This window comes from Zalophus californianus, chromosome 1 (genome assembly GCF_009762305.2).
Source record: "Zalophus californianus isolate mZalCal1 chromosome 1, mZalCal1.pri.v2, whole genome shotgun sequence".
Taxonomy (NCBI): domain Eukaryota; kingdom Metazoa; phylum Chordata; class Mammalia; order Carnivora; family Otariidae; genus Zalophus; species Zalophus californianus.
In genome coordinates this window covers 158,177,597-158,201,807 of record NC_045595.1, presented here as the reverse complement: position 1 = coordinate 158,201,807, position 24,211 = coordinate 158,177,597, and the positions used below count along the sequence as shown (strand labels likewise).

The following is a 24,211-nucleotide window of genomic DNA, read 5'->3' as shown; positions in this document are numbered from 1 at the left end:
AAATATTGAACCATCCTTGAAAATTGTTATCTGAAATGGTTATACTGATTTTTACTCCCATCAGAAACTGTTTGTTCCCCATAACCCTCTTAGTTAATACTATCAAAATTATTGATTTTACCAATCTGATGTACCCAAAAAATGGCATCTTGGATTTTTTTTTTTTTTTTTTTGTAATTGACACTTCCCTTTATTACTGAGGTTGACTATGGTTTCCTATGTTTATTAGACATTTATATTTCCAGTCTTGTAAAAATAGCTATACATATCCTTTGCCCATATTTCTATGGGATTTTTTTGTCTTTCTCTTTTGATTTGTTGGAGTTAATGTACTCAAGCTAATGAAGATTGTCTTACATATGTTGTAAATATTTTCTCTTATTTTATTCATCCTTTTAATACTCATACCTTCATCGGTCTTTATTATTTTAAATTTTTAAATTCAAATTCAGCACACATTTATTGAGTACTCACTACATAAAAGACACTGTGCTAGGCCCTTTGGAAAATATAAAAATAGTTGAGACCTGACATCTGCCCTCATGGATCTCACAATTCAGTGTTGGGGACACATGTACACAAATATCTATAAAACCAAGGGTCTTAATAATCTACAAAGTACTGTAAAAAGAAGTACTATGGTGGGGCAATAACTAGCTCAGAACAAGGCACGTGGAAAAGTTTCACAGATGCAGTAGCATTGAAGAGACAGCGGCTGTTTGAAAGGCAAGGATAGGTAAAAGTCTTCATCACAGGAGGAACAGCACAAGCCCAGCAGAAATGCAGCCAGGAAGGGTTGGGGAGAAGTTTATGGGAAAGCTGGATAATGGCTTTCTAGGTAGGAATAAGAGGAGTCAAGTCAGTGGAAGACCAGATTGAAAGGGTCGGGTGGAACTATCTTAATCTTCTATCTATAAATAAGAAATAAGTGATAACTTCTACAATTCATAATCTCCCTGAAAGGTAGTCATTAACGAAATGAAGAACATTGTTGACTGTGAGACGTTAAGTAAAGATTTGGAGTGACTGGGAGAACATGGATGGCCTCGTCCGAAAGCTTGACAACAGCCTGAAGATGGATGCTCTGCAGCCCCTAGCGTGTGCGTGCACACTGCTTGTGTGTCTGCTGATGGCCGCAGGCTGGAGAGAACCCTCGCCTGAGAACAGCTGCAGTTGGCAAGTCTTGGGTCTGTTTTACCATCCTGCAGAGGTAGGAGTTGGATAGCTTATGCACTATGACTTCACAGTCCTCTGGGGAGGCTGCCAAAAAAAGCATGTTTTGGATAGGAATCTGAAAAAAAGTAAAAAGAAAAAAAAATAAAAATTTGAAATACCCGAGAGGAGTTTGGCATAGGGATAAGGTTTCACATCCAGCTCCTCCCTAGGCTCTGCCATTTAATCATCCTCCAGGACACAGGGGCTGCCATGGATAGTGTTTAGGCCTCCTTGGGCTGCATCAGCAAACACCCTCCTTTGATAGGCAGTTGGAAAGTAACGGGATTTGGGTTTTAGTTGCAAGGGAATGGTGGAAAATGTTACAAACAGCCGACCTCCTTTGCCCTCACTGAAATGGCTGCCTGTCTCCACACATTTTATGTTGCTTTGGGGAGAATGACAAAAGACAGATGCTTCTTGCTGGAATGGGAGTTGTTTAATCTTTCTTTCGAGTCCCAAGACAGTTACTGTAGTTTCTTGGAGCAGACATCTTGGGCTACTCCTTGGTTTTCAATGTCTTATAAATGGTGTTGTGTTGTGATTTTCCATTATATGGAATACAGAAAAATCTGTAAGAGAGATTTTTTTTTTAAGGTGTTATGTAGTAGATGGTGTCCTCGGGCCAAAAGCCTTAAACTGGGTGTGTATAAATTGTAAATAAACTGTAAGCTGTTTTAGTCAGACACAAAATACATAACCTGGTCTGGCCTCATCTCCTACAGAACATCAGCTAGGTATACAAAGATGCTTATGTCCATTTCAAGGGTCGCTAGGAATATCCAGAATCATCTTTCCACTAGCATGACCTATTTTCACAGTACCCACAAAAGAGAACTGCTTTCTCTCCAGGTTTTGCGGCCCCCATGGGACCCCAGAAAGCTGCACAGTAGACAGAAATGCCCTTCAGAAACATAGTAAAACTCATATGTTAGCACCAACCACCCTGCTCTCTGCTCCTCTCTCTTTTCATAAAGACAATGAGTTTCATAAAGGTAATGAGATAAAAGAGAAACTAACAGGATGTGATGTACTCAAGCATTTTCATCATGTTAAGGCACAAGAGCAAATAATTAATCTCATACACAACCTCACTTTCCCAGGAGGAGCACATTCTTATTAACAGGCAAATCATGACAGCAATTTGGAAAGTGATTCATTTCTCCTAAAAGTCTTAACATTTGATGGGACTTCACATATCTTTTTGTTTTAGTGAATCTTGCTTAAGTTTGTTTGTTTGTTTTTTTTTATTTTGAGCCTGTGTATGTTTTTTTCTCTCTTTCTTTTGTTAAATTTTCAAATTGCCTTGATTAGGCTCATGGCCTCCTCCTACCTGCGCAGAGATGATCCCTTCTTCCCTCCCTAGTGATTTTCATACCTCAACAGAGCTCTCTCCTCAGTGTGTAGGAACTTCAAGGTAGACAACACAGCTGGAAATGGAAATCTATGTCTGTGGTTGTCTGTGTGTGGGGTCTCTGTGTTTTAGGTAGGAGAGATATTTTAGGGCAGAGCACACTGCCTTTTTTTTTTTTTTTTGCTTTCCTATGTGTGCATAAAAGACATTTGAAAGCTGGGATGAATAACAAGAATTTGTGTTTCTATAGCATTTTCCCCAAGGACATTTATAAGTTTATAAAATTATCCTCAAAAACCTTCTCTTCAGCTGGGTTAAGAGCAAGAATTATTTTCATATTTCATTAGAGGAAACCAGGATAAAGAGAAGCATCTCAACTCTGTCAGCTTTACCCTGCTCAGAAATGGAACCCCGCCCTTCGGAGATGAGTGACATCATCCCGCCAACCCACTGCCTCTCTAGGCCGAGCTCCCCTGCCTTTCTTTGGTTGTCCGCTGTGTATAAGCCAATGTTCTTGGCTCCTCATCTGATCTTAAAATCAGTGTTGGGTGAATCAGAAGATTTGGACATTCTGTTCAGAAAATGTTATAAATTCATCAAGATTTGCTCGATCTGCAAAACTCTTCTGGCATTCTCAATAAAATAGCAGTCTTGTGTCCCCAGATGACTTCCTGAAACACAGGACTTGTGTGGGATGATATAGTTACCCCATGACCTGGTAAGAGACACGCTCTGTCACAATCCCCTGCCTTTACCCATGCTGGCTGTCCCCTTTCTTCCCTGCTCTTGTCCACCTGCAGCATTCCTGTGCATCTTTTAGAACTCAGCTTGACTGTTACCAACTTCTTCACTAAGGCTTCTCAGGCATTCTCCTCACCGAAGCTCCAGTTTTTGTTCAGGTCTCTCTATTCATTCCTCTCCCACTAGGATATGTGCCTGGTAAAATGTGCTGACTTTAGCCCAGCTCCACAGAAGTCCTGATCAATGCAAAGAAAATCTCAGTCTTTGCCAGAGATTAGATAAAGAATTGTCCTGTGGCTTTGGCCAATTAGGCAAGAGTAGAAACGAATGTGGGGCTGTTGGTCCTCATGAGTAAGATGGGATTTGAGGAAGAGATGGTCAATCCTCTTCCTCTGAACATGACATATGGCCTTGGGGGAGCTGCCGCCTTCTCATTTCCAGCCTGAGGATGAAGCAAACACTGAAAATGGCAGAGCACAGATGAGGATAAAATCCAGGCCCTTCAAGATTTCATAGAGCCATTGAAACAACCAGATTGAAGTTGGTTCTACTTCTGGATGACTTCTTCTTCTTCTTCTTCTTCTTTTCTTCTTCTTCTTCTTCTTCTTCTTCTTCTTCTTCTTCTTCTTCTTCTTCTTCTTCTTGTTCTTCTTCTTCTTTTAAAGATTTTATTTATTTGAGAAAGAAAGAAAGAGTGAGAGAGAGAGAGCATGAGTAAGGGCAGGGGGCAGAGGGAGAGGGAGAAGCCGACTCCCAGCTGAAAGGGAGCCTGATGTGGGGCTAGATCCCAGGACCCTGAAATTAGGACCTGAGCCAAAGGCAAATGCTTAACTCACTGAGCCTTCCGGGCGCCCCTTCTGGATGCCTTCTTATGTAAAATAATAAATGTTTTTATTGATTAAGTCAGAACCCTACTTTCTGTTTATTGCTGCTGAAAGCTTCCTAATTCATCCAATGCTTTTCCTGACCTTCAACCTACAAGTTGAGCCAGAATTGAGTATTCCTTCCTTTGATTGCTCTGGCACTGTGTACTTACCTCCATTACAGCATCAGTATTGGGTTTTCATGATCTGTCTTTCCTTGCTGGTTTCTTGTTATCTTTTACTTATAAACTTTAAATCCCAGACCAGTTTCTTGGTCACCCTTGGTTTCTCATTACCCAAGCGGCAACTGCTGCCTTCTGTGTACTGTTTTCCCCAGGATGTGGGTAGGGTTCCCTCTTCCTTCACTTCTAAATCACTATTAATCAAATGAAGGCTGTTGTATATATGTATATATGTATATATGACTTTAACTAAATGCTAACAGAAAGGCATCCTTAATTCGAGAATTCTCTAGCTACCCCACCATGGAGAATTTACAACCACCCAACTTTCTTTTTGTAGCTAAGGCCTAGTCTACTTCTTTTACCTGATTCCTCAAGGGTCCCCAAATTCTCATCTTTGGAGCCCAGAAACAGAACTTTTTTAAAAAAATTATGCTGACCATTTTAGTTCCCTTTATTTTGGTTTTCCCAATGAATTTTACGACCTGAGCTTTACCTTTGCTCTCTAAACTGTTGGTGTATTTCCCTAAACATAAAAAATTTCCCCTTCTGTCTCTTTCTGCTTCCAAATTGTAGAAAGGACTGAAGTAAGATTTAAACAAGTGATTTTTAAAATCTCTCCATTGCACTTGTATTCTCAAAGCTTAAATGTGGGGGCACCTGGGTGGCTCAGTTGGTTAAGTGTCCAACTCTTGATTTCGGCTCAGGTCATGACTCAGGGTCATGAAATCGAGCCCTGCATTAAGCTCAGTGGTCAGCCGGGAGTCTGCTGGAGATTCTCTTCCTCTCTCTCTGCCCCTCCCCCCCTCAAAAAAATAAATAAATCTTTTTTTTTAAAAAAAAAAGCTTAAATGTGGTATCCTTGACATGTGGTGACACTCAGTTTTTAATAATATCCAATCCTTCCTTGAAGATAGTAATTAATTTCATGAATATTTCATGTGTTATTTCACTTTTTCATTTTGTCCTTTTTTTGAAGACTCCCATAAATTCCCTCTTGCACCCCAATTCTCACTCCAAACAAAACAAACTATAAGGTCCACTTTGCGAGTGCTCTCATCAGCAAGCAAGGCAGGTCCACACTCCAGCTGGCTTCTTAGGAACACCCTACAGTCACTGAACTCTGAGTGTCTTAGTTTCTTTTTTGTAAATCGAGGAAGTTGGTCTACTTATCTGCAACTTCCTTCCAGCTTTAAAATACTACATAGGCCTCAAAGTCCTGGGCCATGAGAAACGGGGCTGGACCCAAGAAGTAGAGGAGGCCGGCTAATTTTATTTGTAGCTCGAACCATCTGCTGCCGTTAACACTAACAAGCAGCTATTTGGTTCTTTAGTGATCGAAGATCTCCACCCTCCATTTAAGAAATAAGAGAATACTGATCTTGGTTTAACCACCAAGAGATTCTCACATTTCCTCTTTCCCTGAAACTAGACTATTAATATCCACCCTTATCTCATTTGATAAACAAAATGTTTCTACCAAAACTGAGTGGCAGGAGTTGTACAATTCAAGTTTGGGAACCAAACATTTTTTTCTCTTTAATTTTGACAATTGTTTTCTTCCTTCTGTAATTGTCCCAAAATTACCCCCAGAAAACCTAAAGAATTAATGAATGTAGAGACAGTTGAGTGGAAAAATTAAAGAAAAAAATACAGGATCACTATCTGAGGCTAGATTTTAGCTGTCTTCAAAATGTTAAAGAATTAAGTTGAAGCACCATCTAGTGGCTCTCAATTATGTTTTGCTAAAGGTTGCTCCCAATTTTCCTCAATTTAGGGCCGCAATTAATTTGTTGTGCATGTATATATATATATGTATGCATATGTGTGCTTAAGAAAGAAAAATGTTTTTTATCTTTATGCAGGGCTAAGAGGTTGAGAGAAAGTAGCTAGAGCTTTTTACTCTTCCAATCTGACATCACATAGAAAATCATGGCAGTGAAGAAGCGTGAATTCAGATAAATCTCTTCCATGAAAAATGGAGTCCTTTCATTTCAATGATGGCAGAAAAAAGCATTAACACAATAAAGCCCCACAGATTTCAGTTCCTCTGTTTCTCCTGATCAGATCCTCTCTTAAGAGCCCACAACAGTGTCTTTATCTTCCCAATCTGTAATGCAGACATGTCCTCACATGTGTAGGGATTGGCTGACTATTAGATGATTTTGCACATCTCCAGATTCCCAAGCCCTTTCCTATCACAAGCCCACAGTATCCTTCAGCTTTACATAACCAGCAATTCTTCTGGAACTATCATGGAGATGCTCTTATACCTATGATTGCTATCTTCTGAAGTTATGTCTGTTTCATAATCTCTATGGGAAGAATGAAAATAGAACATGAAAAATGCACATGAATAGAATATAACCTGTGTTGCAAGATTAACAGCAAACTTTGAAATTGGCAAAGTAGGTACTTGTGTTAACCAGGGTTAAATTCAACTGTGTATGGAGTAAAACTCAAAATAACAGTGGCATGAACACAATAGTGTATTTTCTCTTACATAAAAGAATCTTGTGGTAGGTATTCTAGGGTTAGTATGGTAACTCCATGGTCATTAGGACCCAGGATCCTTCTGTGTTTCTTTTCCATCATCTTAGTGTATGGCTTCCATCCTCAATGCTACCCATGGCCCAAGCTGGCTGCTGGACCTCTAGTTATTACACCAGTGTTGTAGTCCAGGAGATAAGGAGGAAAAGCAAAAGAGGATCTCTTCTTTCTCTTTAAAGAGATATCCTAAAAATATCACACAAGATATGTGCTTACACCTTATTTGAGAAAATTTTAATGGGTAGTCATATTCAGTTGCAACGGAAACTGAGAAATGTCTTTTAGTTAAATGTGTCTCCATACAAAATAAAATTGGAATCATGTCTTTAAGCACTGTATCAGAGATCTAATACTGCAATAATGCTGTGTAACAATCACAAAACCTCTGTGGCAACAATTGCTTAAATGACTGGGATCATCTGAGGGTCAGCTAGGCAGCTCTTCTGACCTTGACTGAGCTTCTCCCTTGTCTAAGAGATGACTAACTGTTGCATTCTCTAGGCTGGCTTCAACAGTGAGGTGGCAAACGGGACTAGGATGAGCCAGCTCTGCCTTGCATGTGTCTCAACCTCCAGCAGACTAGCCCAGGCATGTTCTCATGGACTAGCAACAGAAACACACAGGACTTCTTGAGATGTAAGCTCAAAACTGGTACACTGCCATTTCTGCCTCATTTGATTGGCTAAAGCAAATTCCATGTGTTAGAGAAACATGCGCTTACTTTATGTTTCCAACTCAAAAATCACTGACCGATTACATGGACTGAGGGAGGGAGAAAGATCTGGAGTCATGAATACAATCTACCACAAAGAGAAAGGGGAAGATGAGCATTGGCTCAGGCAACTAGCAATCAGTGCCTTGGTGTTTTTGAGTCTGTGACAGAACTATGGTACTAGACTTTTCCATTCTATGCCATTTTAAACACGAGGAAGTTATAATTTAAAAAAAAAGAGAGAGAAAGAAAAGAGCTAATATAAGTTATATATGAAATTATTTACTAGTTTATTTCTTGGCTCATGTTCAGTTACTAATGAAATAGGTATTAATCTTAGCACTTGTCCTATTCTTTACTGTAGGCAGAAACTAGCTAACTGTACCCAAACCCCGACTCTATTTTGTTGAGGCAGCTACACTACATTCTCCAACTTCCATAAAAGTGTGGCCATGTATCAAATTCTAGCCAATAGAACATAAACAGATGTCATTACTTCTCCAGGCCTGGTTCATAAAAACCTCCTACATAAAATCCCTCACTCTCTCTGTCTCTTTCCCATTCACCAGCTGGAGAATACTCTGAGAAGGGCAGAGCTAGAGGGTAAAATGGTACCTTAGAGCAGAACCACTCCTGTTCCCTGACCTAGATCCACCAACCTGCCCTGGGATATGATGTGAGCAAGAATTAAACTTTTGTTATATGAATGCACTGAGATTGGGAGGTTGTTTGTTTCAACAATTAGACTATCCTACTTATATGTTATCTTCCAGATAGTAGCCTCCATTCATTTTCTCCCTTTGAGCCTTCCTAAAAATAAAAGTAATAGCTTGAGGGGCGCCTGGGTGGCTCAGATGGTTAAGCAACTGCCTTTGGCTCAGGTCATGATCCCAGGGTCCTGGGATCGAGCCCCACATCGGGCGCCCTGCTCAGCGGGGAGCCTGCTTCTCCCCCTCCCTCTGCTTCTCCCCCTGCTCATGTTCTCTCTCTCTCTGTATCTCTGTGTCTCGAATGAATAAAAAAAAAAGTAATAGCTTGAATCACCTGCCACCTTACACAAGAAATTTTTCCTTTAAATAAAAGGATACTTTTTACTATAGGATTACCATATGTACCAATGAAGATAGGGTTCCAGTTTACAGTGGCCCTAGAAGTTGTTGGGGTTTCAACAAGAACTCTTACCACCATTAATCCATTCCAACCTGGAGTACAGATGAGACAGAATTGAGACAGTGGAGCTCTAAAAGTTGAGGGGACATTCAGCACTGTCTCCAAAGACTCTAAGAGCTCCTCATTTGGGATCAACTTATAATTTCTTTGAAAATAAAGGTACTGCTAAAAATGACTCCTGGCCATTTATTCAATGATCAGGACAAACATGCACTAATTGCTAGCAAGCAAGAAAGGGACGGAAGGTTGGCTACAGGTCAACTGGAAGGCAGTGTTTGTAGTGGCTTCTGACATTGCAACATTATTTAGCATCTTAAAAGGGCAGAGGAAACAAGAAGCACTATCCAAAGAACCCAAAGGGGTGGAGAAAAACTGCAAAGCCTTGTAATTTGCCATTTGCTGAGCCATCTTCCTCTTTAGGCTAAGAAGCATGGCTATTTCTTGTTTGCAAATAAGAACTCAGTAAGGCAAAGGAGAAAGTAGATGATTCATCCCAGGCATTTATAATGGCAGGCAGCAAGCTTTGGCGTGTGTATAAATACACATTTGCTAAGACTTTGAAAGAGGATTTGCCAACTATCACAGTGATTCACATAAACACAAAGGTATCAATTAGTAATAGGAGATTTGATGTCTCATCAAATCTAAATTGACTTCCAGATTTTTCAATTTTCATGCTCTATGAAAAAAGCATAAAATATATAATTAGTGCAATGAATACAAGCCTTCAGAGGCATAGAAACTAGGGAGTAAACACCTAAGAAGCACCAGTTGAACTTCATTTCCCCCACAGAATTCTTGAAGGGTGTCCCAGGACAGGTTATGTCTCAGGAAAGCACCGTAATGAAACAGAAGCTTTTGCCCCAGTGCTGCAGCCATCTCTGCCTGGGCTCCCAGGTGTTAACAAAGCTTATACATCAAAGAAAGAGCTAGGGGAACAAACAATGTGCCAAAAAATGCATCAAGCTGTTCCCAGGACATTGTAAACTTAAAGCCTTCTAATGATGTTTTCTTTCTAAGGAGTCTATATTTTTTTAGCCTTCATTGCCTACCTGCAATCATTTATTCTCTGGAAGTAGATGAATCCCACGATGACCAGGATAACCAAGAATAGAGAGAATTTCACATAGAGAATGATCAGTAAGGCTGATGCTGGAAATTCCAGAATTATGACACGTTAAAATACAGGCAACACAGCAGAGATAAAGAGCCATTTCAAGGATTCTTCTAATGAACAAAGTGGGGTCAATTGTTTAAAAGAGACCTTTAAAATATTCTTAAAAGGTCACAGACTATCATAATCAATACACCGTCTAGACTACAATTCAAATGCTGTTAAGGTATTCTTTCAGGACAGAGTTTAGGAACTGTGTCTGTGTTTTATAAAATGGCAGATTTTCAATATTTTCTAAATGAATAAATGCACAGTAAATGTTAATACTTCCCAATTTTATAAGAAAAAAGGAAATATGCTTTCTAACTTCCTGTGTAAATGTTAGTCTTTTAGGGTACTGTTATTAATATTTTGAGCACCATCTGCTATTTTCCACACAATGAAGTAATTTTGTCACTGAGTTGCTGTCACCCCTTTAATAGGGTATTTTATGTCTTCTTACTTTCATTTATTCACCTGTAAAATGGCCCCAAGAATTGTTAAAAAGATAAAATGAGACTAAGTAGGACTATCATTCTGAAGTTTATTTCTGCTATGAAAATGGCAACCAAAAGTAAACTTTAAGTACTATTCTGACTCTTGGCTCCAAAAGTCATGTCATCCTGTTAAATAAACTGCTCAAATACTAAACTAGAAGAATGTCAGACAATCTCCTTCCTATGCACTGTCAAGGAAGAAGAAGACATGGTCTCAGCCTGAGCTGAAAAGACTCACAATCCAGCTGGAGACATCAGATCCATACAGATGAAAAGATCACTTATAAGAGAGTGAACATTGCTAACTAAGTGAGCATTACAGACTGTAAATCATCTCAGGAATAATAAAACTGAGTCAACTCCAACTGGGAGGTTAGGGTGAAGTGGGACTTCAACTGAGCCATGCCAATAACAGGATTAAATAAGTTAAGAAAAGAAGAAAGAACTTCCCAAGGGAAAGAAACAATTTGAACAAAAATTTGAAGAATTCATTAACAAATCAAATATGATAAAGCATAGAGTCGGGTACATAGAGATGAAGTCTGTGATGATCTGAACCTAATTCTGTAGCTATTTGTGTATGTCAGGCACTGTGTCAGACCCTGGATATAGAAATGAAGAATATGGTTCTTACTCTCAAGGAGTTTACATTGCACTGGGAGTCAGAGAAGTTAGTCAGTTACAGGACTATGAAGTACTCAGAGGCATGCATGAGGTGTTACATGAGCACAGAGTAGGAACAGCTAAACCAAACTGCAGGGTGAAAGAAAATTATCCCAGTTTTTATTTTATTTTATTTTATTATGTTATGTTAATCACCATACATTACATCATTAGTTTTTGATGTAGTGTTCCATGATTCATTGTTTGCGTATAATACCCAGTGCTCCATTCAGTACATGCTTTCTTTAATACCCATTACCAGGCTAACCCATCCCCCCACCACCCTCCCCTCTAGAACCCTCAGTTTGTTTCTCAGAGTCCATAGTCTTTCATGGTTCATCTCCCCCTCTGATTTCCACCCCCTTCATTTTTCCCTTCTTGCTATATTCTTCTTCTTCTTCTTCTTCTTCTTCTTCTTCTTCTTCTTCTTCTTCTTCTTCTTCTTTTTTAACATATAACGTATTATTTGTTTCAGAGGTACAGGTCTGTGATTCAACAGTCTTACACAATTCACAGCGCTCACCATAGCACATACCCTCCCCAATGTCTATCACCCAGCCACCCCGTCCCTACCCCCCATCACTCCAGCAACCCTAAGTTTGTTTCCTGAGATTAAGAATTCCTCATATCAGTGAGATCATACATGTCTTTCTCTGATTGACTTATTTCGCTCAGAAAATTATCCCAGTTTCTAAGCCTTAAAACTTCAATAGGAGGGGTGCCTGGGTGGCTGTTAGTTAAGCGTCTAACTCTTAATTTCAGCTCAGGTTCTGATCTCAGGGTCATGAGATCAAGTCCTGCAACAGGCTCTGTGCTCAACAGGGATTCTCTCCCTCCCTCTGCCTTCCCCTCAACCTTACTCTTTCTAGCTCTCTCTCTCAAATAAATAAATAAATCTTTAAAAAAAAAACTTCAATAGGAATTGAGCAAACAGAAGAAGAGAGTATGAGGAAAGAAGTATGTTGTGGAGAGGTAGAAATTGCATGTACAGAAGAATAAGAAAGGAGAACACCTTTGAAGAGCCCAAAAAGGCCGACATGCATGGGGCACAGGCTGAAGATTGGCAAGACATGAGGCTAAGGAGAGTGGCAGATTAAAGGGGTTTAGCTTTCTAAGAGACAAAGAGAAGCGACTGGGGGTATTTAAGTAGGGAGGGGCATGTTTTTCATTTTAGAAAAGTTACTCTGGTAACAGTGTAGGTGATAAATTGGAAGGAGTCAAGTTAGGAGCCAGAAGACCTGTTACAAGAATATTGTAATAATTCCGGTGAGAGATGACCACGTGTTTAACTAACACGAAGGAAAGAAAAAGGTCTAGATTTAAGAAAAAAATTTAAGATAAAATCAACAGAACATAGTGACTGATTTTGAATATGGGAAATAGGAAAGAGTGATGTTGTAGGATATCTTCAATTTTCTGGCTTGAGTCATTTATCAAGATAAAATATAAGTATGGAGCTTATGAAGGGGTAGAGAAGAGGAATTCCTTTTGAGGAATATGCAAGTTGAGATGCCTTTGATTCATTCAAGTGCATGTGAAGCCATTCATTTGGAAATTGGTTCTGACCATGGCATAGCCAAGGAGAGAAATCTGGGCTAAAAATACAGATTTGAGGGTCAAGAATTAGGCAGCAGTTGGAGCCATAGGTATGGATGAGATCCTTCAAGGAATAGGGGTAAAAGTGAAAAGAAAATAGAGTCAGTGATGGAACTCAGAGAAATTCCTTCCTTCATGGAATGAATAGATGGAAAACTAAGAACTAAGAAGTTTAGTGAAGGTTAAGAAGAGAACCAAGTGATTATGGGAGGAAATTGGTGAGAGAGGAAAGACCATATCAAATATCACAAAGAAGCTAATTAGTAACTATGAATTAAAATTTTATATTTTGTTTGGCACTTGAGAGATCTTAAACTTTTCATTAGAACATTTCCTGTGCAGAGAGATGCAAGAGAGTTAAGGAGTAGATGTGAGGTGACATAAAAGAGACAATGTGTATAGACCCCTCTTTTTAAAAAATCTTGGATGAATGAAAGGCAAGAGGCTAAGAGTTTAAAGAAGTCATAGCATCTACTTTTAAATTCAGAAGGAAAAGAGGCATGTTCATATAATCAGCCTTAGAGAAAGGATTGGTGGTATAAAAAAGACTGAAGAAAGGAGAGCAAGGGTAATTAGTGAAGCAAAGCCTCTTGGGACATGGGAAGGGAAAAACGAGTATAGGGTAGAGGTTGAATGTTTGGTCTATGGAAGGGAAAGTCAGGTGGGACTGCAGATAAATGCATATGTCTAGAGACAAGAACTATAAAATAAGAACCTAGAGTTGGTGGGAGATTGATAATGGAAAATAACGACTAGAAGTGAACGTATTAGTACCTACTACAGCATGGATGATGCTTGAAAACATTACCCCAAGTAAAAGAAGCGAGTAACAAAAAGCACATAATATATGGTTCCACTTACGTGAAATGTCCAAAATAGGAAAATCTATACACAGAAAGTAGATTAGGGGTTACCTAAAGCTGGAGGATTTCTGATAGTAGGATAGCTAAAGGGTAGAGGTTTCTTTCTGGAGTGATGAATATATTCTAAAATTGATTGTGGTGATGGCTGCACAACTCTGTGCCAAAGACCACTAAGTGGTACACTTTAAATGGGTGAATTGTATGGTATATAAATTAGGTATCAATAAAGCTGTTGCAAAAAAGGTTAATATGAGAGATGTTATGAAGAATAATTAATAGGATATGATTATTTTAATAACATAATAATGAATGTAATAGTTAATATGTATTAATATATCAACACAATAACTAATATTTATTAATATGAAAGCTAACATTTGTTAGTATAGTAAATATAGTAGCTAAAATTTATTGAGTACCAACTATGTGATAGCCACCATGTTAAGTAAGTATATTATTCTTTTAATTATCATGACAACTCTGTGAGGTGGATCCTATCATCCCCTCAACAACTGAAGAAACCATGAGACATTAACAAAACAAATTGTAGTGATCATTTTGCAATATATACCAATATCAAATCATTATGTTATATACCTAAAACTAATTTACTATTATATGTCAATTACATTTCAATTTTTTAAAAAGCCATGAGACAGAGAAATTAAATATTGTTCCAAGTCACAGAGCTGGTAAAGGAGAAACCATTTTATTCTAAAGACTTTGCTCCTAACCACCAGGTTATACTGCCTGGAATGATATAAAGACATGGACCTTTTCTTTTTTCATCTTTACATGATAGCAGCAAACACATAAAAACATTCAATAAATATTTGGCAAATGAATTGATGTATAGGTTTCAGATGACAAGGGAGAGGAGGAAAGAAAACTTGTCTCTTAAAGTAACAAAAAGAGGTGACTACTACAAGAACTATAAAAATCCAGAAGGGAATAATTATTATTCTTGTCTGTCTACTGAATCAGTATTATTATATTATGTAAAAGTATTACCATTTTTTTAAGATGTTATTTATTTATTTGACAGAGAGAGACACAGTGAGAGAAGGAACACAAGGGGGAGTGGGAGAGGGAGAAGCAGGCTTCCTGCCGAGCAGGGAGCCCGATGCGGGGCTCGATCCCAGGACCCTGGGATCCTGACCTGAGCCGAAGGCAGACGCCCAACGACTGAGCCACCCAGGTGTCCCAAACTATTACTATTTTATATGACTATTAATCTCAAAGTAAAAGTCAATAGATACTAAGTTAACAAAATTTTTGTGTCTCCCAAAATACAAGATATTTAGAGAATGTACTGGTAAGAAGTTATTAAATTTATTCCTTCCATTTGATAAAGGAATAGGAATTATTTCCCTAGCATACTAAGGCATTACCCAGTTAAGTTTTAGAGAATATCTTCAAATGAGTAGCATAAACTTCCTGACTTTGTTCTTGGTTACTCATAATCTATGGAAGAAAATGCTAAGCATCAAGTTCATCTCTCAAGTAACAAAAACAGGTGATTACCTTGATTCAGCTCTAAGGACAGAGTCTTGTTGCTGGTCACGTGGGAGACAGAACAGGACACGTTAGACACCTGGCGGTCCTCCCAGCGGCATGTACTCAGGACGGTCACTGTGCCATTGCCCAACTGTTGTTCCGCAGTGTGACAGTCTCCCCCTGGGGTCCAGGAGATCTGTGCAGCTGGCTTCCCTGCAGCTGCCCTGCACACGAGGGTTCCATTGCTGCCTCGAGACAGGGTCACCTCGGGGGGCACTGCAGAGGTGCAGGGGAAATGCTTCAGGTTTAACACATGGGGTGTGGAATAGAGAGAGATTTGGTTCAGTCCCAGATCTGCTTCTCTGACGTACCACAATATGTCATGCTCCTTAACTAACACTTGGAGGTGATATCCAAGACCGAAATTCCCATCAGGTGCGGCCACTTCACACCTGTAATATCCATCATGAGTGGTGGCCACGGGATCAATCTGAAGGGCAGGATTCTGATCGGGTCTGGACTCCCAGGATATTCTCTCGTCGGTACAGTTTCTTTCACTGGTCTCATTGTTTTCTCTCCTGTAGGCTCTAATGCAGGAAGCCTTGTCTCTGAGGTTTATTTCCCACCTTATTATCAGCACATTTGTTAAGCTGGCAGAAGGGCAAGTGAGCACAGCCTTTGTAGCCACAGGTACAGACCGAGAAGTGTTAGCTGGACACACACACAAGGAGAATGATGAAAGAAAAGCTTGATAAAAAACTTCAGGTGTTCAATTTTCCACAACATATTACATAAAGTAGTACTAGAACATGACCTTGCTGGTGATCCTATCCCAAAATATTAGGCTTACATAAAATTTAAACATGAGTCAAATGTATATAACACATTAAACCTAATCCAAAGATGAAACCATTTGTCTCTTATATTCTGTTATTAGATAAATTATATTTTTATATGTATGAAAAATATTTTAAGGGTCTAAAATTGCTGCAGAAGTTTTGTAAAAAAACAAACAAGAAAACACAATATAAATTAAAGGACAAAGTCATCTAAATCTAATCCTTCTGTCATAGAAACTATTAGATTTATCTTATAACTGATGCTCCTCAGGATAGAAAGTGGAAAAACTGGCAATGTGGTTTTTCTCCTCCTAAGTTTTGATCAGAGAGACTAAATCAGTAATATCAGAATGAAATGCCTATCCTGAAGGGTGCCACTTCGGACAAACATAAGTAAAAAGCATAAGATGGCATTCAGGTTGAACAAACTGGACTTTTTTAAGCTACTTTTTATTTGGAGAATCACAAAGTCAGTAAAAGCAACAGATCCTCCTTTCTACCTATTGAGTCACACATATACTGCCAAACAGTCCCACTATGAACTTTGCTCACAGATTTTATTTCTGTACGTTCTACCTAATTATGAGGATTAAATGAAGAAGTTCACTGCTTTTGCCCATCGTTAGTGTAAAAATTAAGCCCTGCAACCTATGATTTTTCTCCAATCTAGAAGCTTCAGCTCTCCCATAAATACACATCAGGCATCCATGACTGGGAGGGCTTTGCTGAGAGAGGATTAGGGGCATCAGGTACCACATACTGTAACCCAGGCAAGTGGCAGGGAGCTCATCACTTTAACATGAGCAGAACCAGCTGTTGGGGGCTAAGTTGTTATGTGGGTGAACCTCGTTGTGCTAAACTCTGTATGTGAGATCTCTCCTCTCCTCTTTTGGTATCACTTGCCTCTTCTGTGATGGACTCAAGACCTTACATTTCACAGCCGAATCAAGATCCCACAACTGCAGGAAGCAAGGGGGGGAGGTGGATTTTAGAGCAGATCTGAGGGGCAGTTAAATCCATGCTCCTTCCACCACTGCAGGTGGCTCCCCGCCCCCTCCCCCCCATTCCAGGCAACTTGGCCAAGGCTCAGAGGCCAGCAGCAACATAGCTGCTTGGAGAACAGCTAGGGGTGGGTGTGGGTGAGCACACATGTGCCCAAGGGCAGGATGCTGAAGATGAATGCAGAAAGAAAAGAGGCTGTAAGGAACATGTCTATGAGTGCTCTCTGTTTGCACTTCAGCTTATGAACAGTCTAAGGCTTTAATATTTTGCTTGATACTTATTCTCAAGATCTCACTGTTCTTTTAAAGGAACCTACGATGTCAAAGAGGTTACTGCCTATGTTCTCCTCTAGGATTTTGATGGATTCCTGTCTCACATTGAGGTCTTTCATCCATTTTGAGTTTATCTTTGTGTATGGTGTTAGAGAATGGTCGAGTTTCATTCTTCTGCATGTGGCTGTCCAATTTCCCAGCACCATTTATTGAAGAGACTTTTTTCCATTGCATATTTTTCCCTGCTTTGTTGAAGATTACTTGACCATAGAGTTGAGGTTCCATATCTGGGCTCTCTATTCTGTTCCATTGATCTATGTGTCTGTTTTTGTGCCAGTACCATGCTGTCTTGGTGATCACAGCTTTGTACTAGAGCTTGAAATCAGGCAACGTGATGCCCCCATTTCTGTTTTTCTTTTTCAACATTTCCTTGGCGATTCGGGGTCTTTTCTGATTCCATACAAATTTTAGGATTGTTACAACACCTTGAAAATGTCATTGGAATTTTGATCTGGATGGTGTTGAAGGTATAGATTGCTCTGGGCAGCATAGACATTTTAACAATGTTTAGTCTTCCAATCCATGAGCATGGAATGTTTTTCCATCTTTTTGTGTCTTCTTCAATTTCTTTCATGAGTGTTCTGTAGTTCCTAGAGTATAGATCATTTACCTCTTTGGTTAGGTTTATTCCAAGATATCTTATGGTTTTTGATGCCATTGTAAATGGAATCGATTCACTAATTTCTCTTTCTAGAGTTGAATTGTTAGTGTGTAAGAAAGCAACTGATTTCTGTGCATTGATTTTGTATCCTGCCATATTACTGAATTGCTGTATGAGTTCTAGTAATTTGGGGGTGGGGTCTTTTGGATTTTCCACATAAAGTATCATGTCATCTGCGAAGAGAGAGAGTCTGACTTCTTCTTTGCCAATTTGAATACCTTTTATTTCTTCTTGATGTCTGATTGCTGTTGCTAGACTTCTAGTACTATGTTGAACAATAGTAGTGAGAGTGGGCATCCTTGTCATGTTCCTGATCTAAGGGAAAGGCTCTCAGCTTTTCCCCATTGAGGATGATATTCGCTGTGGCATTTTCACAGATGGATTTTATGAAATTAAGGAATGTTCCCTCTATCCCTATACTCTGAAGAGTTTTAATCAGGAAAGGATGCTGTATTTTGTCAAATGCTTTTTCTGCATCAATTGAGAAGACCATATTGTTTTCTCTCCTCTTGTTAATGTGTTCTATCACATTGATTGATTTGTGAATGTTGAACCACTCTGGCATCCCGGGGATAAATCTCACTTGCTCAAGGAGCGGGGGGGGGGATGATCCTTAGAGAGGAGGGGGGTGGGGAGTGGGGGGATGGGCTAGCCTGGTGGTGGGTATTAAGGAGGGCACCTATTGCATGGAGCACTAGGTGTTATATGAAAACAATGAATCATGGAACATTACATCAAAAACTAATGATGTACTATATGATGACTAACATAACATAAAGTTAAATTTAATTTAAAAGATAAAAAATAAAGGAACCCACAAGCTGATCAATTAAACATATGCATTTTAACAAGGACACAGACCCCAGAGAAGTAACTCCAAACATGAGGATCCCAAACACCATGGATAGACTCTGTTCCTTCACCTTGCTCTGCTCTAAGACCCTCCAGCAATCCCCCTTCACCTGGGATAAGACTTCTTATGTGAAGGCGGTTATTCACCCTTTCCTAATCCTCTTCTTTCTCTTTTCATATCCCTCCCCCACACTCAGTGGGTTGGTACCTGTCCAATAAATAAAATCTCCACACACCCTGTGATCAGCTATGGTGATTTCACCTCCTGCTTCACACAGAGAGACAGCGGGTAGTTTCCCATATTTGTTCCAGAACCAGCACTGATGTCCCAGCGTTGCTGCATCCTGTGACTATGACTACATCCCAGTCTCCTGCAGCGTTCTGCACACAAACCCCTTTTCCTTTCTGTTCTTAGTGCCATACCCTAGTTTAAGACCCCATCACCACACACCTGGATCACTACAGAAGCCTCCTACCATCTGTCTCTCTCTCAAAATTCTCCTCTCCTCAGCTCATACCTTACCTTGCAGCCAGGTACATGATTCTGTAACACAGGGGTGAGCCTCTCCACTCTGACACCCTTCAGAGCTCTCTCACTGCCTGAAGACAACACTTACATGTTTTTGTACTGGCTTTGAAAGCCCTTTTTTTGACATTGACTCACCTTGGCAAGCTTATCATCCCTGTGTCGCCCCCACACTTCAGAAAGGATACAGCAAGCACAAGGGCATATCTAGGTCTTCCCTCAATGGTTCTTGCAGTCTGGGATGCCTACACAGCACCCTCTGTCTATGAAAACGCTCTTCTTCCTTCAAGAGCCAGTTCACATGTTGCATCCTCCTTGAAGTCTTCCCAGAGCCTTGGTGCTCTCTCTCCCTCCTCTACATTCCCGGCACACTTGCTGTGAGGGCTTATCTTCTCTATTTTATAGGGTATCTGTGCTTATTTCTGGGCTCCCCCACAAAACTGAACCCCCTTAGGGCGCTTTGGCAGTCTAGCTCACCTTGCTCATCTCTGTGCTCCCCACAAAGCCTGGCACAGTGCCTGATAGAGAGAGCTCCATAATCTTCCCATGGAATTGAACAGTTTGGGGGGAGGAGGACCAGGGTCATTCAGGGTCCCCCACACTGCAGCATTCAGATCACCATACTCTTCAACTGGGCTCAAGGCTGGCCCCCTGACCAGACAATCAGCTATGTTTCTAAAGAAGTTCCATACTTCCTCCCTTTAGTTCTGGCCTCTAGAAAAAAATTAAATATCATATTACCTTCCAAAGGAGCTGTGAGCCTGCTCTGCTTTCCTTCCACAGATGAACTATATGGTGAAGCTAGAAAATATTCAGACAAGAGTAAAAGAAATCAATTTTAGGTGCCTAAAAGGAGTGCAAGCCACTGTGTATTCACAAATCTTACAGACACCATGATAGAAAATCAGTTAACTATAACTAAATTCCATTAAAAGCTTTGCAAAGCAGAAATTAGAAGTTATTCCATCATTAAGTGAAAACAACATGTTAACACTTGAAGCTTACATTATAATTTCTTAATCAAGATTTCCCTTTTATGAGACACCTTGCCGTAATTGACAACAATTTTGTCCAAGGTAACCCTGCTTCCACCTCTTTCCTAGCCACAGTGGATTGGTCCGTCCTGGGTACCTCACATGAGATGGGCTGAGTAGTGCTTTCTCCAGATGCCACCCTCAGGATTAAAGTTGTTTAATCCAGTGGTGGCTTCACCCAGCTGCACAAATGATTTACTTTCAGGAGAATTTGGAACCAAATTGAGAAGTATATTTCATCCCTCTTTTCCCCCATTTTTCCTGCTGTGACTGTTAATTTTATATGTCAACTTGGCTTGGACATCATTCCCAAGTATTCAGTTAAATATTATTGTAGATGTTTCTGACATTCTGATATTTTTTTAGAAAAGATTAACATTTAAATGAGTAGACTTTCAGTAAAGTAAATTATCCTCCATACGTGGATGGGCCTTTTCAAATCAGTTGAAGGCCTTGATTGAAAAAAAAGTGACCTGCTGGGAAAGTGAGTTCTATAGCAGACTGCCTTCACACTCAAACTGCTACTCTTCCCTGGGTCTCTAGGGCTGGCCCACCCTGCAGATTCTGGATTTGCCAAGCCTCTGCAATCATGTGAGCCAATTCTTTAAATCTCTCTCTCTCCCCCCTCTTCCTCCACCCTGCTATCTCTCTGTGATTCTGTTACTCTGAGGAATGCTGACTAATGCACACATCTTGGAAAGAATGAAGCAGAGCAAAGAGAGATAGAATGATACTCCTCACCTAGTTCAAGTTTCTAACACCATAGTTCCTGAGACACACATGCATTTCTTACCTTGGGTTCTACAGAGTTTCTGACAAAGTAATCCTAATTTACTTCAAATATGGGTTCTGAAAAAAATTCTGTATTGAAGTAATTCTTGTAAAAATAACATTCTTTTTAAATTATGATTTATTCCATGGAATATTCTCTGTGTGCTTGAGAAGAATGTATTGTGCTGTTGTTGGAGGAATGTTCTGTACATGTCTATTAGGCCTGTTTGTTCAAGTGCACTGTTTCCTTATTGATTTTATGTCGGAATACTCTATCCATTTTTCAGTGTGGAGTATTACAGTTCCCTACAACTGCTGTAATTTTTTCTATTTCTCCTTCAGTTCTGTTAATATCTGCTCTACATATTTAGGTGTTCCAATGTTGGATGCATAAATATTTGCAAGTGTTATATCCTCTTGATGAATTGACTCCTTTACCATTAGATAGTGAAATTCTTTGTCTTTAAAGAGTTTTACTTAAAGTCTATTTTCTCTAAGTATAGCTATCCCTACTTTTTTTGGTTTTCATTGACATAGAACACCTTTTTCCATCCCTTCACTTTCAGCCTACGTGTATCCTTAAAGGTTAAGTCAGTCTCCAGTAGGTAGCATATTGTTGAATCTTATCATCCATTCAGACACTATGTACCTTTTGATTGGAGAGTTTAGTTCATTTATATTAGGATAACTAATAAGGATGTACTTACTATTGCCATTTTGTTGTCATTTTGTTCATTGCTTTCTGACTCTTTTGAAGTTCCTTTCTTCCCGTCTTGCTGTTCCTTTGTGATTTGGTCATTTTTTGTAGGATATGCTTTGATTCCTTTTTCTATATTTTTTGTGTATTTATCACATGTTTTTCTTTGTGGTTACTAGGAGGCTTACATAAAACACTTTATAGTTATTTTAAGCTGATTACAACTTAGTGCATTACATACAATACTCAATACTCATACATTTTAAGCTGATTACAACTTAGTGCATTACATACAATACTCAATACTCATACTTTTACATCTCCTCCCCCCATTTTACTTTATTGATGTCACAATTTACACATTTTGGTTTGTTTATTCGCTAACAGATTACTATAGCTATAATTATTTTTCATATTTTTCTTTTTAGCATTTATTCTAGAGTTAAAAGTGATTTACACAACACCATTACAGTATTAGGCTGTTCTGTGTATTTAATTATATATTTGCCTTTACCAGTATGTTTTATTTTTCATATGTCTTTATGTTGCTGATTAGCATTCTGTCATTAAATTTGAAGAGCTCCCTTTAGAATTTCTTGTAAGCAGGTCTAGTACTGACAGATTTTATCAGCTTCTGTTTTTTTTAAGGAAAGTGATTATCTCACCTTTATTTCTGGGTTGTCAAGTAGAGTATTCTTCCATGGCAGGCTTTTTCTTTCAGCACTTTGAATATATCATCCCCCTCTTCTGGTCTGCAAGGTCTCTGCTGAGAAATCTGCTAGTTTTATGGGGCTCCTTTATATGTGATGAGTCACCTTTCCCCTGCTGCCTTCAAAAGTCTCTCTTTTCCATTTGGTTCTAATGTGTCTCAGTGACGATTTCTTTATAGTTAGTCAAGTTATTTGGGCTTCTGGATTTTGACATTCATTCCCCACACCCACTGCCCCCAAATTTTTAGGAAGTTGTCTCTCACAATTACTTTAAATTAGCTTTCTGCTCCTTTCTCTTTTATGTCCATCTGGAGCTCCCATAATGCCTCTATTATTTTGTTTGTTGGTGTATCGTAAGACCCATAGACTTTCATCACTCACTCATTTTTTTGTTCTTGCTTTTTATCTCTGACTAGATGATTTCAAATTATGTCTATGTGTTCACTAATTCTTTCTTCCATTTGAAGCTCTCTGTTGAATTTTTCAGTGTAGTCATTGCATTATTCAGCCCCAGAATTTGTGTTTGTTTCTTTTCATGACTTCTATCTTTTCTTGAAACTTCCTTTTGTTTACATATTGTTTTCCAGATTTTATTTAATTATTTATCTGTGTTTTCTTGTAGCTCGCTGAATTTCCTTACATAGACTATTTTTTATTTCTTTTTCAGGCATGCAGATATCCCATTTCTTTGAGATCAGCCACTGGAGCTTTATTTTGTTCCTTTGGTGGTGTCACGTTTCCTTGATTTTTTTTGAAATTTTGCATTGCTAGTGCCTTCACATTTGTAGAAGCTGCCACTTTCCCCAGTCTTTACTGACTGGCTTCAGAAAAATATCTTTACCTGGCAGCCCAGTTAGAGATTCTGGGAGGTGTTTCAGACCTTTCCTAAAGATGCATTCCTTCTCCATACTCCTGACTCCTTCTTGGGGTGGAAGTCTTAAGATTGTGTGTCTTCTCTCAAACCTACAAACCAGACAGAATTCTGAAAGTCTGTCATTTATTTACACTAGGGAAGTGCCCTGAAGTTTTCAGGGCTGTGTGCCATCTCCCAATTCAGCAGAATAAAGTTACTGCTGTTACCCATGCACACTATCTAAGGAGGTCCACATCATCTGTGGTATCGTCGTGCTGGTCACAGAGAGGATGATACAATTCTGTAGTACCAAGACAAAGTGACAGCACTTAACAGTCACAGGCAAAGTAGATAATCATAAACACTAGCAAGGCCAGAATGGCAAACAAGAGACTCTGATCTGATGGATTTTGGCAAAAGCTAAGTAAGCCTTAGTGTTCTTAGGGCTAAGATAAAAGAGCAGCCAAAGAGGGTGTGATTATATATAACTAAATCAAGGATAAGTGAGTATCTTAGTCAGTTTTGTCAGCTGCAACAAAAACACCGTAGAGTGGTTTAGATAACAAACATTTTTTTTCTTACAGTTCTAGTGGCTGGGAAGTCTAATATCAAAGCACCAGCAGATATGGTGTCCAGTGAAAGTCCACTTCCTGGCTTATAGACAGTAGCCTTCTCACTGTATTCTCACATGCGAGAGCCAGAGAGAGAGAGAAAAAGAGAAAGCAAGCTCTCTTGGGTGTCCTCTTATAAGGGTACTAATCCAAGAGCTCCACCCTCATGACAAAATTCCTCCCAAAGCCTCATCTCCATCTCCAAATACCATCACCTTGGAGATTAGGCTCCAACATATGAATTTTGGAGGACACATTCAGTCCATAGCA

At 39.3% G+C, this 24,211-nt stretch overlaps 1 protein-coding gene across 1 annotated transcript; it reads right to left on the bottom strand.

The window, feature by feature from the left end:
- Nucleotides 1-1,093: 1,093 nt before the first annotated feature.
- On the bottom strand, nucleotides 1,094-23,385 carry LOC113915911 (cell surface glycoprotein CD200 receptor 2-like). The gene is made up of 7 exons (XM_027581823.2): nucleotides 23,319-23,385; nucleotides 20,007-20,066; nucleotides 15,450-15,764; nucleotides 15,081-15,332; nucleotides 9,837-9,936; nucleotides 6,586-6,667; nucleotides 1,094-1,291 (listed from the first exon to the last, which is right to left on the bottom strand). Exons 1-7 carry the CDS (start codon nucleotides 23,383-23,385, stop codon nucleotides 1,094-1,096), a joined length of 1,074 nt encoding a protein of 357 aa, XP_027437624.2.
- Between the last annotated feature and the right edge of the window lie 826 nt (nucleotides 23,386-24,211).

Excerpts from the sequence above, each read along its gene's own strand:
- LOC113915911 (XM_027581823.2), bottom strand. The coding sequence starts at position 23,385 with ATGGAGAAGGAATGCATCTTTAGGAAAGGTCTGAAACACCTCCCAGAA. Across the intron at positions 15,765-20,006 it reads GCTCACAGCTCCTTTGGAAG|CTAACACTTCTCGGTCTGTA; the intron begins GTAATATGATAT and ends GTGTGTGTCCAG. Across the intron at positions 9,937-15,080 it reads GTCCTTAGAGCTGAATCAAG|CATCAGCCTTACTGATCATT; the intron begins GTAATCACCTGT and ends TGGAATTTCCAG.